The sequence below is a fragment of the Melanerpes formicivorus genome, unplaced genomic scaffold (genome assembly GCF_026170545.1).
Source record: "Melanerpes formicivorus ecotype bairdi unplaced genomic scaffold, bMelFor1.0.p_v2 SCAF_2, whole genome shotgun sequence".
Taxonomy (NCBI): domain Eukaryota; kingdom Metazoa; phylum Chordata; class Aves; order Piciformes; family Picidae; genus Melanerpes; species Melanerpes formicivorus.
The window spans coordinates 3135809-3147946 of NW_027142354.1; the positions used below are offsets into that span (position 1 = coordinate 3135809).

Genomic DNA, 12138 nt, shown 5'->3' on the forward strand with positions numbered 1-12138 from the left:
CATCTAGTTCCAACCCCCATGCCATGGGCAGGGACACCCCACACTACATCAGCCTGGCCAGAGCCTCATCCAGCCTGCTCTTAAACACCCCCAGGGATGGGGCCTCAACCACCTCCCTGGACAATCCATTCCAGGGCTTCACCACTCTCATGGTGAAGAACCTCCTCCTCACATCCAGCCTGAATCTCCCCACCTCCAGCTTCATTCCATTCCCCCTAGTCCTATCACTACCTGAGATCCTGACAAGTCCCTCCCCAGCCTTCCTGTAGGCCCCCTTCAGATACTGGAAGGCCACAATAAGGTCTCCTCAGAGCCTTCTCTTCTGCAGACTGAACAGCCCCAACTCCTTCAGTCTGTCCTCATAGGAGAGGTGCTCCAGCCCTCTGATCATCCTCCTGGCCCTTCTCTGGACACCTTCCAGCACCTCCATATCCCTCTTGTAATTATGTGTGACAACAGAATAATAATAGAATAAACCAGGTTGGAAGAGACCTTCAAGATCCTTGCATCCAACCCATCAACCAATCCAACCCACCTAATAAACCCGCCAGCAACGCACCACGCTCCTTTCTTCACTGCACAATGAGCAAAAGGCTTTTAATTAGCAATTTGAGCCTGACAGGCCACTCCACTAGAAGAGTGAAAGGTTAGCAGTGTCTCCCTGTCAAATGGAGCAGAAAGACAAATAAGCCCTGTTAGGAGGCAGTTAGATGCAGACTTACCTACTATAGTGGAGCGCAGGTGTCCTATGTGAAACTTTTTGGCAATATTAGGGGAGCTGTAACAGATTTGCACAAACAATGTTGGGTCAATGTTTGTAGAAGGCTGACAGATCACCAACTCAAAAGAATTCAATTCCTGCATATAGAAGAATGTTTGGAATAACCCCACCATTTTCAAGTTTCCCTTCAAACTCACTGATTAGCTTCCACTCTAGACAGCAAGTTTTGCTATTTTCCTATCCAAGCAGCTTTTCTTTGAGTATCAGTTGACAGCCAGTGTGACAGGGAAGAAGAAACCACAAACAACTGCACAACAGAGAACCATCCAAAACCCAGCTACGTTCACTAGTGACAAAAGACTTATACTACATTCGTGCTTTTGACACGCTTTGGACAGTGATCACTCTTCTTGTACCTTTATTAAAGACCTGGTACTAGGACAGGGGATCTTGTGTACAAGAATCAGTAACCAAAACCACAGTTTCTTCTTAGGGACTGCCCTGCTGGAAAGCAGCTCTATGGAGAAAGACCATAGTATCATAGTATCAGTCAGGGTTGGAAGGGACCACAAGGATCATCTAGTTCCAACCCCCCTGCCATGGGCAGGGACACCCCACACTACATCAGCCTGGCCAGAGCCTCATCCAGCCTGGGCTTAAACGCCTCCAAGGACAGGGCCTCAACCACCTCCCTGGACAACCCATTCCAGGGCTTCACCACTCTCATGGGGAAGAACTTCCTCCTCACCTCCAGCCTGAATCTCCCCAACTCGACCTTCATTCCATTCCCCCTAGCCCTATCACTGCCTGAGATCCTGAAAAGTCCCTCCCCAGCCTTCCTGTAGGCCCCCTTCAGATACTGGAAGACCACAATTAGGTCACCTCGCAGCCTTCTCTTCTCCAGACTGAACAGCCCCAACTCCTTCAGTCTGTCCTCATAGGAGAGGTGCTCCAGCCCTCTGATCATCCTCATGGCCCTTCTCTGGACACCTTCCAGCAACTCCACATCCCTCTTGTAATAGGGGCTCCAGAACTGGAGGCAGTACTCCAGGTGGGGTCTCACCAGAGCTGAGTAGAGGGGGAGAATCACCTCCCTTGACCTGCTGGCCACACTGCTCATGCAGCCCAGGATCTGATTGGCTTTGTGGGCTGCAAGTGCACACTGAGAGCTCATGTTGAGCTTCCTGTCCACCAGCACCCCCAAGTCTCTCTCCTCAGGGCTGCTTTCCAGCCACTCACTGCCCAGCCTGGATTTGTGCCTGGGATTGCCTTGACCCAGATGCAGGACCCTGAACTTGCTCTCATTGAACCTCATGAGGTTGGCTTGTGCCCACCTCCCAGCCTGTCCAGGTCCCTCTGGATGGCCTCCCTTCCCTCCAGCGTGTCTGCTGCACCACACAGCTTGGTGTCATCAGCAAACTTGCTGAGGGTGCACTCAATGCCACTGTCCATGTCCCCCACAAAGATGTTGAACAAGACAGGTCCCAGGACTGATCCCTGAGGGACTCCTGTTGTCCCTGGTCTCCACTGGGACATGGAGCCATTGACAGCCACTCTTTGGGTGCGGCCATCAAGCCAGTTCCTTATCCATCTAGTGGTCCACCCATCAAACCCATGTGTCACCAGTTTGGAGACCAGGATGTGGTGCGGGACAGTGTCAAAGGCTTTGCTCAGGTCCAGGTAAACGACATCAGTTGCTCGCCCCTCAGCTATTAATTTCACCACCTGCATAGAACTTCTTCCTAACATCCAACCTAAACCTCCCCAGGCAGCCTGAGACTGTGTCCTCTCATTCTGGTGCTGGCTGCCTGGGAGAAGAGACCAACATCCGCCTGTCTGCAAACTCCCTTCAGGTAGTTGTAGACAGCAAGAAGGTCACCCCTGAGTATCCTCCAGGCTAAGCAACCCCAGCTCCCTCAGCCTCTCCTCACATGGCTTGTGTTCCAAGCCCTTCACCAACTTCGTTGCCCTTCTCTGGACACGCTCCAGCAAGTCAACATCTTTCCTAAACTGAGGGGCCCAGAACTGGACACAGGACTCGAGGTGTGGCCTAACCAGTGCAGTGTACAGGGGCAGAATGACCTCCCTGCTCCTGCTGGCCACACTGCTCTTGATGCAGGCCAGGATGCCATTGGCACTCTTGGCTGCCTAGGCACACTGCAGGCTCATGTTCAGCCTACCATCGACCAGTACCCCCAGGTCCCTGTCTGCCTGGCTACTCTCCAGTCACTCTGACCCCAGCCTGTAGCTCTGCATGGGGTCGTTGTGGCCAATGTGCAGAACCTGGCACTTGGATGTGTTCAGTCTCATGCCGTTGGATTCTGCCCATCTGTCCAGCCTGTCGAGGTCCCTCTGCAGAGCCTCTCTACCCTCCAGCAGATCAACTCCTGCCCCCAGCTTGGTGTTGTCAGCAAATTTACTGATGATGGACTCAATCAGTTAGTTGGCTGAAAATTCAGGTCGTGTTTCTTGATGGCAAAATAAAAGATGCTGTCTTAAAAACCAAATGCTATTAGGCACTAAATGAAGATATTCTTGGAGAAGGGCAGTGTGAGGTGCAAACTCTAAATATCAGAAATGGGACAAAGCCTTGATTCTCTAAATACAGCTTACATTCTGCTTGGCAAATATATCAAATACAGCTGAATATAACAGTGTAAAGATGTTTTAACTTCACAGGCATCACACATGACAGCAAGGAGCATCAATCAGTGAAATATCCACCAGCAGAAGGGGCAGTTTTCTTACAGGACTTATCACATTCACTTACCTGTACTCAATCACTGCCTTTTGTTTTGGCACTGCAGAGAAAAGTTCACTTTTCACTCCATACTCTGAACCTTCTTTCAACACCTGCTGCAACACAGTCTAAACCACAAGCATTTAAAAAAAAAAAGATAAAGAGAGAAATGTTTCAAAACCAGAAAATGTTCTCAGCAAATCTGTTTACAAATAAGACAAGAGTCTGATTCCATAGCTTTGATTCACATGAGCAATTCACATGGTCTGGTATGCCAAGCAAATAAGATCTCACGTGCAGGAGGAAATGACATGAGCTTTTCAAATCTGCATCTGATCAAAGTGGAAATTCAGAGGCAACTGAAAATTCGGTGGCAGGCAGAGAACAGAAAGACTGATTTGTGGTGGAAACTTCTTTTTGTTAGAAAGCCCAATTTCTATAATTTTGTGAGAGTCTAAAAGTTGGCTCTCCTGGTGTGACTCAAAGGTAAAATCACTTGCTGCTTGCCCAGACAATAGCTGATATGTGTTGGGCAGAGCCACTGGAAGGAAGGTGCAAAGATCACAGAGGATCTTAGGAAGGAGGTTGACTTGCTGGAACGAGTCCAGAGAAGAGCAACAAAGTTGGTGAGGGGTTTGGAACACAAGCCCTATGAGGAGAGGCTGAGGGAGCTGGGGTTGCTTAGCCTGGAGAAGAGGAGACTCAGGGGTGACCTTATCACTCTCTACAACTACCTGAAGGGAGGTTGTAGACAGGTGGAGTTTGGTCTCTTCTCCCAGGCAGCCAGTACCAGAACAAGAGGACACAGTGTCAGGCTGCGCCAGGGGAGGTTTAGGTTGGATATTAGGAAGAAGTTCTATACAGAGAGAGTGATTGCCCATTGGAATGGGCTGCCTGGGGAGGTGGTGGAGTCACCATCATTGGAGGTGTTCAGGAGGAGACTTGATGGGGTGCTCGGTGCCATGGGTTAGTTGTTTAGGTGGGTTGGATTGGTTGGTGGGTTGGACACGATGATCTTGAAAGTCTCTTCCAACCTGGTTTGGTTTATTCTAAATAAATAAAGGAATCCTGTCTACCAATCCTGGATGCAAATCACCTTGCGATTACATCATGGTAACACTGGACTGCAGCTGGCCTACAACAATGGACCTAGGACCCAGCCATCAAGCCTTCAGGACAAGACCTAAGGATGATTTCCTGGGCCCTGAATTCCTGAGGGACAATACTTGGATACATACCTAAGGACCAAAAAACTGTATAAAAGACTTGAGCAACTACTGGCTTGCAGAAGAAAAATGTGGGGGACTGCGTCCCCCAGACTGGATGATTAAAGGAAGAAAAACGGAGATAGAATAGAATAGACCAGACCAGGTCGGAAGAGACCTTCAAGATCATCGTGTCCAACCTATCATCCAACACCGCCTAATCAATTAACCCCTGCAACCAAGCACCCTGTCAAGTCTCCTCCTGAACACCTCCAGTGACAGCGACTCCACCACCTCCCTGGGCAGCCCATTCCAATGGGCAATCACTCTCTCTGTGTAAAACTTCCTCCTGACCTCCAGCCTGAACCTCTCCTGGCACAGCCTGAGACTGTGTCCTCTTGTACTGGTACTGGCTGCCTGGGAGAAGAGACCAACCTCTGCCTGTCTACAACCCCCCTTCAGGTAGTTCTAGACAGCAATAAGTTCACCCCTGAGTCTCCTCTTCTCCAGGCTAAGCAGCCCCAGCTCCCTCAGCCTCTCCTCATAGGATGAAGGAAAACACAGGACAATGCTGCTGAGAAAGAAAGCACGAGAGATGGAAAAGCCCAGGACAATGCTGCTCTGGAGAAAAGAGGCCGTGGAGCCTGGAAGAAGCAGACTGAACCCTCTCTCCATGTCCTAAGTTCCACCTGCTGCAACTCATGGAGCTGAAGAGGCTGCCCAGAACACCACATCTCTTCTCCAGCCAAAGCCTCAGCACCCTTTCTCTACAGACCCAGGCTGCCCAGAGGACCACAACTCTTCTTCAGCCAAAGCCTCAGCACTGTTTCTCTACAAACCCAACATCTCCTGCAGCACCTTTCCTCCACAGACTCAAACTGTCTTGGGGGGGAGGAGTGTGGTAATATAATTCCTTTCCTCTTCTCTCTCTCCCTCTCTATTTTCTCCTTCTCCCCTTCTTATGTCCACTTTATTTATGTAATACATAGTCTAGCTGTTGATATTTGGGCCTTCTTTGTGCCTCTCATTTCACAACATGGGAATGTTCAAAAGAACTGAGTCTCTTTCCCTCTCCAGACCGGGACAAATTTCTAATTAGATAACAGGATAGGGCAAGAGAGTAAGTTGGGAGTAATTGGTGGGCAAGAAAGAAAACCAAGTCCAAGAACACAGGTAGAACAGTGACCACACATAAAATGACAGACTTCTCATGTAAATAGAGGGACCTCTAAAGGTCATCTAGTTCGAACCCCCCTGCAGTCAGCAGGACATCCTCAATCACATCAGGTCACCCAGAGCCCTGTTGAGCCTCACCTTGAATACATCCAGGGATGGGACCTCAACCACCTCTCTGGACACCCTGTTCCAGTATTCAGCCACCATTATTGTAAAGAACTATTTCCTAACATCCAATCTAAATCTAGACTTCTCTAATTTCAAACCACTGCACCTCATCCTATCACTACAGGCTTTTGTAGTCCCTCTCCACCCTTCTTGCAGGCTTCCTTCAGGTACTGGAATGTGGCAATTACAGAATCACAGAAACATTCAGGTTGGAAAAGACCCTCAGGATCACCAAGTCCAACCATTAACCCTACTCTACAAGGCTCACCCCTAAACCATATCCCCAAGCACCACATCCAAACCACCTTTAAACACATCCAGGGGTGCGGACTCCACCACCTCCCTGGGCAGCACATTCCAAGGCCTGACCACTCTTGCTGTGAAAAACTTCTTCCTAATGTCCAGTCTAAACCTACCCAGTCATAGCTTAAGGCCATTCCCTCTTGTTCTATCACTAATTACCTGTGAGAAGACACCATCCCCAGCCTCTCCACAAGGTCCTTCCAGGTAGTTGTAGAGAGCAATGAGGTCTCCCTCAGCCTTCTCTTTCCCAAACTTAACAGTCCCAGCTCCCTCAGTCGCTCCTCATAAGATGTAGTCTCCCCAGAGGCTTCTCTTCTCCAGGCTGAACCACCCCAGCTTTTCTAAACTGTGTTTTTTTTAGCTAATTATGCAATAGTAGATCTGCTGTCATACACTTTTATTTCAGGTACCTTTTTTATCATCCTTCTCTTTCTTTAAAGACAACTTTTTATAAGCAAGACCAAAAATTTTGAGTTGTATAGTGTAGAAGCTAAGCAGAAGCCAAGTCTGCCTTTCAAAGCAGAGAGAGGAAAATGAGGAGTTATGGTTGTTAGGGAATGGTAGATACATTGTCTCCTTGTGAGGCTAAACTTTTGTGTCTCATGCCAAATTCTAGACCTACCTAACAAATCATCAGCAATGAGCCTTAGGAGAACTTAAGAAAGACAGTTTCACTTAGAAAATACTTTTCCAAGACACCAATAAGTATCCTATAGTTTCCCATTATCTTAATGTACCTGAAATACAATACTCACCTTTGCTAGTAATTCCCTGTTTATTGTAAAGTTCACTGTTCCTGGCCCAGCACTGATTTCACTCACTACAGCATCACATTTTAGCTGGAAACAGAAACAAACCCAGAAAAGTCCACATGAAAACAGGTAAACTGGAAAATTGTAACTGACTTTAAATATCAATTTAACCCCCTATAAAGATTAGAATAAACCTTTATTTAGAATAAACCAAACCAGGTTGGAAGAGACCTTCAAGATCATCGCGTCCAACCCATCAACCAATCCAACCCACCCAAACAGCTAACCCATGGCACCAAGCACCCCATCAAGTCTCCTCCTGAACACCTCCAGTGATGGTGACTCCACCACCTCCCCAGGCAGCCCATTCCAATGGGCAGTCACTCTCTCTGTACAGAACTTCTTCCTAACATCCAACCTGAACCTCTCCTGACGCAGCCTGAGACTGTGTCCTCTTGTTCTGGTACTGGCTGCCTGGGAGAAGAGACCAACCTCCGCCTGTCTACAACCTCCCTTCAGGTAGTTGTAGAGAGTGATAAGGTCACCCCTGAGTCTCCTCTTCTCCAGGCTGAGCAACCCCAGCTCCCTCAGTCTCTCCTCATAGGGCTTGTGTTCCAAGCCCCTCACCAACTTTGTTGCCCTTCTCTGGACACGCTCCAGCAAGTCAACATCTTTCTCAAATTGAGGGGCCCAGAACTGGACACAGTACTCGAGGTGTGCCCTAACCAGTGCAGTGTACAGGGGCAGAATGACCTCCCTGCTCCTGCTGGCCACACTGTTCCTGATGATTAGGTGTTATTTATTGGCTTGATGCAACCACAAATGGATCATTCAACCAATCCTGTTGCAAAAGGCATGACTTTATTATTTCCAATCCATACTGAATAACTCAGCCTGAAATGCCACATTTCACTACAAGCCCTGCATGTCAGCAGTGTGTTTTATTTTGACAGGGAGCAGCAGGTTTTTTGCACATACAAAAAGCTGAGGTGCATTTGTCAACTCACACAGTGTCTGGCAGCAGATAAAAAAAACCATCACTACACCTGAGCATATCCTCCACCAGGCTGGATTCTGCTGTCTTTGGTTTTTTAAGCCGCTATATACTCAATTTCTTCCTCCAGTTCTGGGCAACAGGAGAGACCATGTTGTACCCTTTAGACACCCTCCCAACTTCTCCAAAATATTTTACACTCCAACTATTTAAATAGAATAATTTCACAAGAACCTCATCTAAAAGTGTTACACCTCCAGTCTGTTTTGCATAAATGTGATTAATGTATTAGCATACCCTTTCAGCTAGCTTCTGAGCTTGAAGATTAAGGTCTTGTGATAAGCAACTGCTAGAACTGTCTTCTGTTATAGAAGCAATGGAAAGCTGGAAATCAGCAACACACCTGAAAAAAAAAGAACATACAAAAATCAGGGGAAAACCCTGTGGAAATGATGGGTAGATTTGGCAGATCCAAGCTGACTCTGTATGTGACCAGCTTAATTGCCAAGAGTAACCCAGTCACATACCTGCAAGCTCACTAAGTTTAGAAAGCTACAACAGAAAGCTAAATATTACCTTGCTCTAATACAGTCAGAGTACACATGGTAGAATAATAGAATAAACCAGGTTGGAAGAGACCTTCAAGATCATCATGTCCAGCCCATCAACCAATCCAACCCACCCAAACAACTAACCCATGGCACCAAGCACCCCATCAAGTCTCCTCCTGAACACCTTCAGTGATAGTGACTCCACCACCTCCCCAGGCAGCCCATTCCAATGGGCAATCACTCTCTCTGTATAGAACTTCTTCCTAACATCCAACTTAAACCTCCCCTGGTGCAGCCTGAGACTGTCCCCTCTTATTCTGGTGCTGGCTGCCTGGGAGAAGAGACCAACCTCCGCCTGTCTACAACCTCCCTTCAGGTAGTTGTAGAGAGTGATAAGGTCACCCCTGAGTCTCCTCTTCTCCAGGCTAAGCAATCCCAGCTCCCACAGGTGAGAACATCGTTCCAGAATAAACAAGTTATGCTCATCAATAAATCCAATTTACTTGCTGACATCATTACAATTCCCCAGGACACTGGAAAAACAAACTCCCTAACTTCACAACTGGTTATAAGCAGTTTCCCATTCAGATGATTAATGCTGAAATATTTGCCACTGTCTGTATTTTGGAGAGCTCTTGAAGCAATCACATTTGCTTTGAGCTTGTTTGCACAAATGCAGCAACTCAATTAGACTTAGGTATCTTCTTATAATTGGCATGGGTATATTAGCTTGGGTTTGGGTTTCTTCTGTCTTTCTTTTTCCCTACAGTCCTATTAGGGTGTTGCAATACCAAGCACAGCAGAAAATAACACAGCGTTGGAAGATAAAATGTGAACACTACCGTTTCTTGGAGACAGGAACTGCAGATATGGACTTTATCAAGCTTTCTGGTGGCAAATCCAAAACCTTTGAAAGCTGTGTTTGAAATAAAGAACAAAGTGGTTAAAGGGGAAAAAAAAACATAAAAACCCCCCAGGAAAAATACCTCTCCCTATTTAAATACTCAGCAGTTATGTTTGAAAACAAACTTCAATACAGGTGAAAAGAAAGTATTCATTAACTATTATAAACAACTAAAAAAAGAAAGCAATACAAAGCCAAGAAGTCATAGATCCATTAAGGCTGGCAAACGCCTCTAAGACCATCACCGAGCATGGAATCATTAAGGTTGGGATAGGCATTTAATATCATCAGGTCCAAGCATCAGCTCAACACCACCATGCCCACTAAACCACGACTCAAAGTGCCTAAGGAGGCAAAACACCACGCGTATCCTGCTCTTTTGGGTTTTATTCCCCTAAGAGAGGATCCCACCAAGCCCTGGCACGCCTTTATTGCCTTGTCCAGTCACTACACCTGAGCATATCCTGCACTTGTAAGCGGGGGACGGAGGGCCACAGCGTGCCAGGGCCTGATTAACGAGCTGCGAACGGCTGGATTCTTGCCGAGAGGCAAAGACTTCTGATTAATCCTCAAGGGCTTTAAGTCTGCGGGGAATCCGTATGCACGGTGAGGGGCTGGCAGCAGCAGCAGGAGCCGGAATGCCCCCGTGGGGCTCTCCTCCGAGCTCCCGCCCAGGGCCAGCGGCGCCTCCAGAGCGGGCTGGGGCAGGTGAGCCCGCGCCAAGCCCCGTGGCAAGGGTGGAAGCCCACTGTGGAAGGCTCCGAGAGGGAGCGTCAGGGTTTGAGGGCGCCAAGGGGACACCTCGGCTGTGGCGCACCCCTCCTCCGCGCAAGCTGCAGGAGGGAGCGACGTACCTGGGAAGCGATGCTCCTCCGAAAGGCACAGGCTGCCATAGCTGCGCCGCCGGTCGGAAGCTCGCAGCCGCCCAGGGGCGGAGTGGACCATACCATTCCCAGGAGGAGGCTGAGAGAGGGGGGACAAGCCTATTGGCGCCGGTTGGGCGGCGGAGACGCGCAGGCGCAGAAGGGACTGTCCCCGCACGCGAGGCAGAGTGGTGGGGCCGCAGGTTTTCGCGGGCGAGGGGGGAGCTGGGCGGTGCTCCCGGCCTGCGCGTGCGCCGCGCGTCGGCGCTGGTCTGCGCGGCCTCTCTCACCCCGGTTTCGGCGGCGGGTTAGCCGGGGCCGTTCAACTGGGGCTGCTCGGACTTGGGGTGTGAGAGGAGCGACATGAGCACGTGCTCCGTCTCCAAGGTGAGGGGCCGGTGTCCTTCAGCCGCGGCTCCGGGCGCACCGGCTGGGAAGGGCCGCGGGATTTCGCTCCCTTCGTGCCGGGGCGGCTGGAGGCCTTGTGCCGCGGCGGGCAGGGCCAGCGTGTCCCAAGCTGTAGCTGTTCCCCGCGCTTCGGCGGGACAGGGGCTTTGACTGACCTCTTCGGAGCGGTGCCTGCAGGGCCCCGTGAGGAGAGCAGCAGTGCGGGTGCTGTAGGAGTTGGCCAGCAGCATCACCTTGTCGCATCCTGCGTCTGCCTCTCTTCTCATCTTCATCCCCTGTCGGTTCCCTCTTCCTAGGCTTCCAGCTCCCTATGGTGCTGTCGCCTTCCCTTCCTGTGTCAGGTCTTGGGGGCTCTTCATCCGTGCCCTGACGTCCGCTTTACCCATGGCTTTTTCTCCCAGCAGGCATTCAGCCCTTCTGCCGTGCTCCTGTGCCCCGTTAGCACACAGTAAGCGTTTGTGCTTGAGGTAAACCTCACCCAGAACTCGGCAGCAGCGGTGTGGCTGTAGATTTTGTCCCTTCCAGATAAAGTCTGCTTGAATTGCTTACTGCCACTTTGAAACGATCTCCCATCTTTTCCCCAAAACTAATTTAATGGAGAAATAAAAATGCTGTCACTTGGTGTTAAATGTCTGTTATCATCTAGATATCCCTGTGCTGAAAGCTTTTATCTGGCCTGTAGTCAGAACTGGCAGCAGGGACAGTGCATTCACTGGAGTGTGAGCAAGACTTAAAATGTTGTGTTGGAACTTCTGAACTTATTTTCTGGCTTGCTTGCTCAGATAGAATCATAGAATCAATAAGGTTGGAAAAGACCTCAAAGATCATCAAATCCAACCTGTCATCCAATACCTCATGACTACCAAACCATGGCTTCAAGTGCCACATCCAATCCCTTTTTGAACCCCTCCAGGGACAGTGACTCCACCACCTCCCTGGGCAGCAGCAGTGAGCACTAGCAGTGGTTCACAGCAAGAGGGGTTGCATTTTGTCCTGGGAAGGCTCCTCTCCCTTACATTGCTTTTCACTGAAGTGTGATGTACAGGCTGGATCCTTTGGTGTGGAAGTCACTGTGCAGGTTATTGCTTTCAGGAGTAAAGGGAAGTACTTCCAAGCAAAGTTAAAACTTTGTCTGAAACAGGTGGATTTCCCTTTCAAAACTGGCTGTTGCTTTTAGGTTGTGAAAGGTGTCTACTTTACCTCTCACTTTAGCTCTCACTTTACCTCTCACACCATATATGCAATACCTTACCATTTTATGTTCTAGTTTGTGCTACGTTTAGCATAGCATAGCAAGTGCTTGCAAAGCATTAAAGAGTATTCATGTTTGGTTTGATTAAGCATGCATTTGAT

General features: G+C 49.0%; 2 protein-coding genes across 5 annotated transcripts in view; one reads left to right on the plus strand and one right to left on the minus strand.

Annotated features, from left to right (window-relative positions):
• The window catches only part of RARS2 (arginyl-tRNA synthetase 2, mitochondrial), a 47522-nt gene extending 37072 nt beyond the window's left edge, over window positions 1-10450 (minus strand). For 2 of the 3 annotated variants that reach the window (XM_068149288.1, XM_068149277.1), the window contains exons 1-6: window positions 10369-10450; window positions 9453-9526; window positions 8357-8462; window positions 7069-7152; window positions 3492-3589; window positions 723-778 (exon numbers count right to left, since the gene is read on the minus strand). In XM_068149288.1, coding sequence (XP_068005389.1) covers window positions 723-778; window positions 3492-3589; window positions 7069-7152; window positions 8357-8462; window positions 9453-9526; window positions 10369-10407 — 457 coding nt within the window. In that variant the 5' untranslated portion in view covers window positions 10408-10450. Of the gene's footprint in view, window positions 1-722; window positions 779-3491; window positions 3590-7068; window positions 7153-8356; window positions 8463-9452; window positions 9527-10368 lie in introns of those variants that run through there. The other variant, XM_068149298.1, reaches the window with a different exon arrangement.
• A 190-nt stretch (window positions 10451-10640) lies between these two features.
• The window catches only part of ORC3 (origin recognition complex subunit 3), a 67907-nt gene continuing 66409 nt past the window's right edge, over window positions 10641-12138 (plus strand). For both annotated transcript variants that reach the window (XM_068149239.1, XM_068149248.1), the window contains exon 1: window positions 10641-10764. In XM_068149239.1, coding sequence (XP_068005340.1) covers window positions 10741-10764 — 24 coding nt within the window. In that variant the 5' untranslated portion in view covers window positions 10641-10740. The remainder of the gene's footprint in view (window positions 10765-12138) is intronic.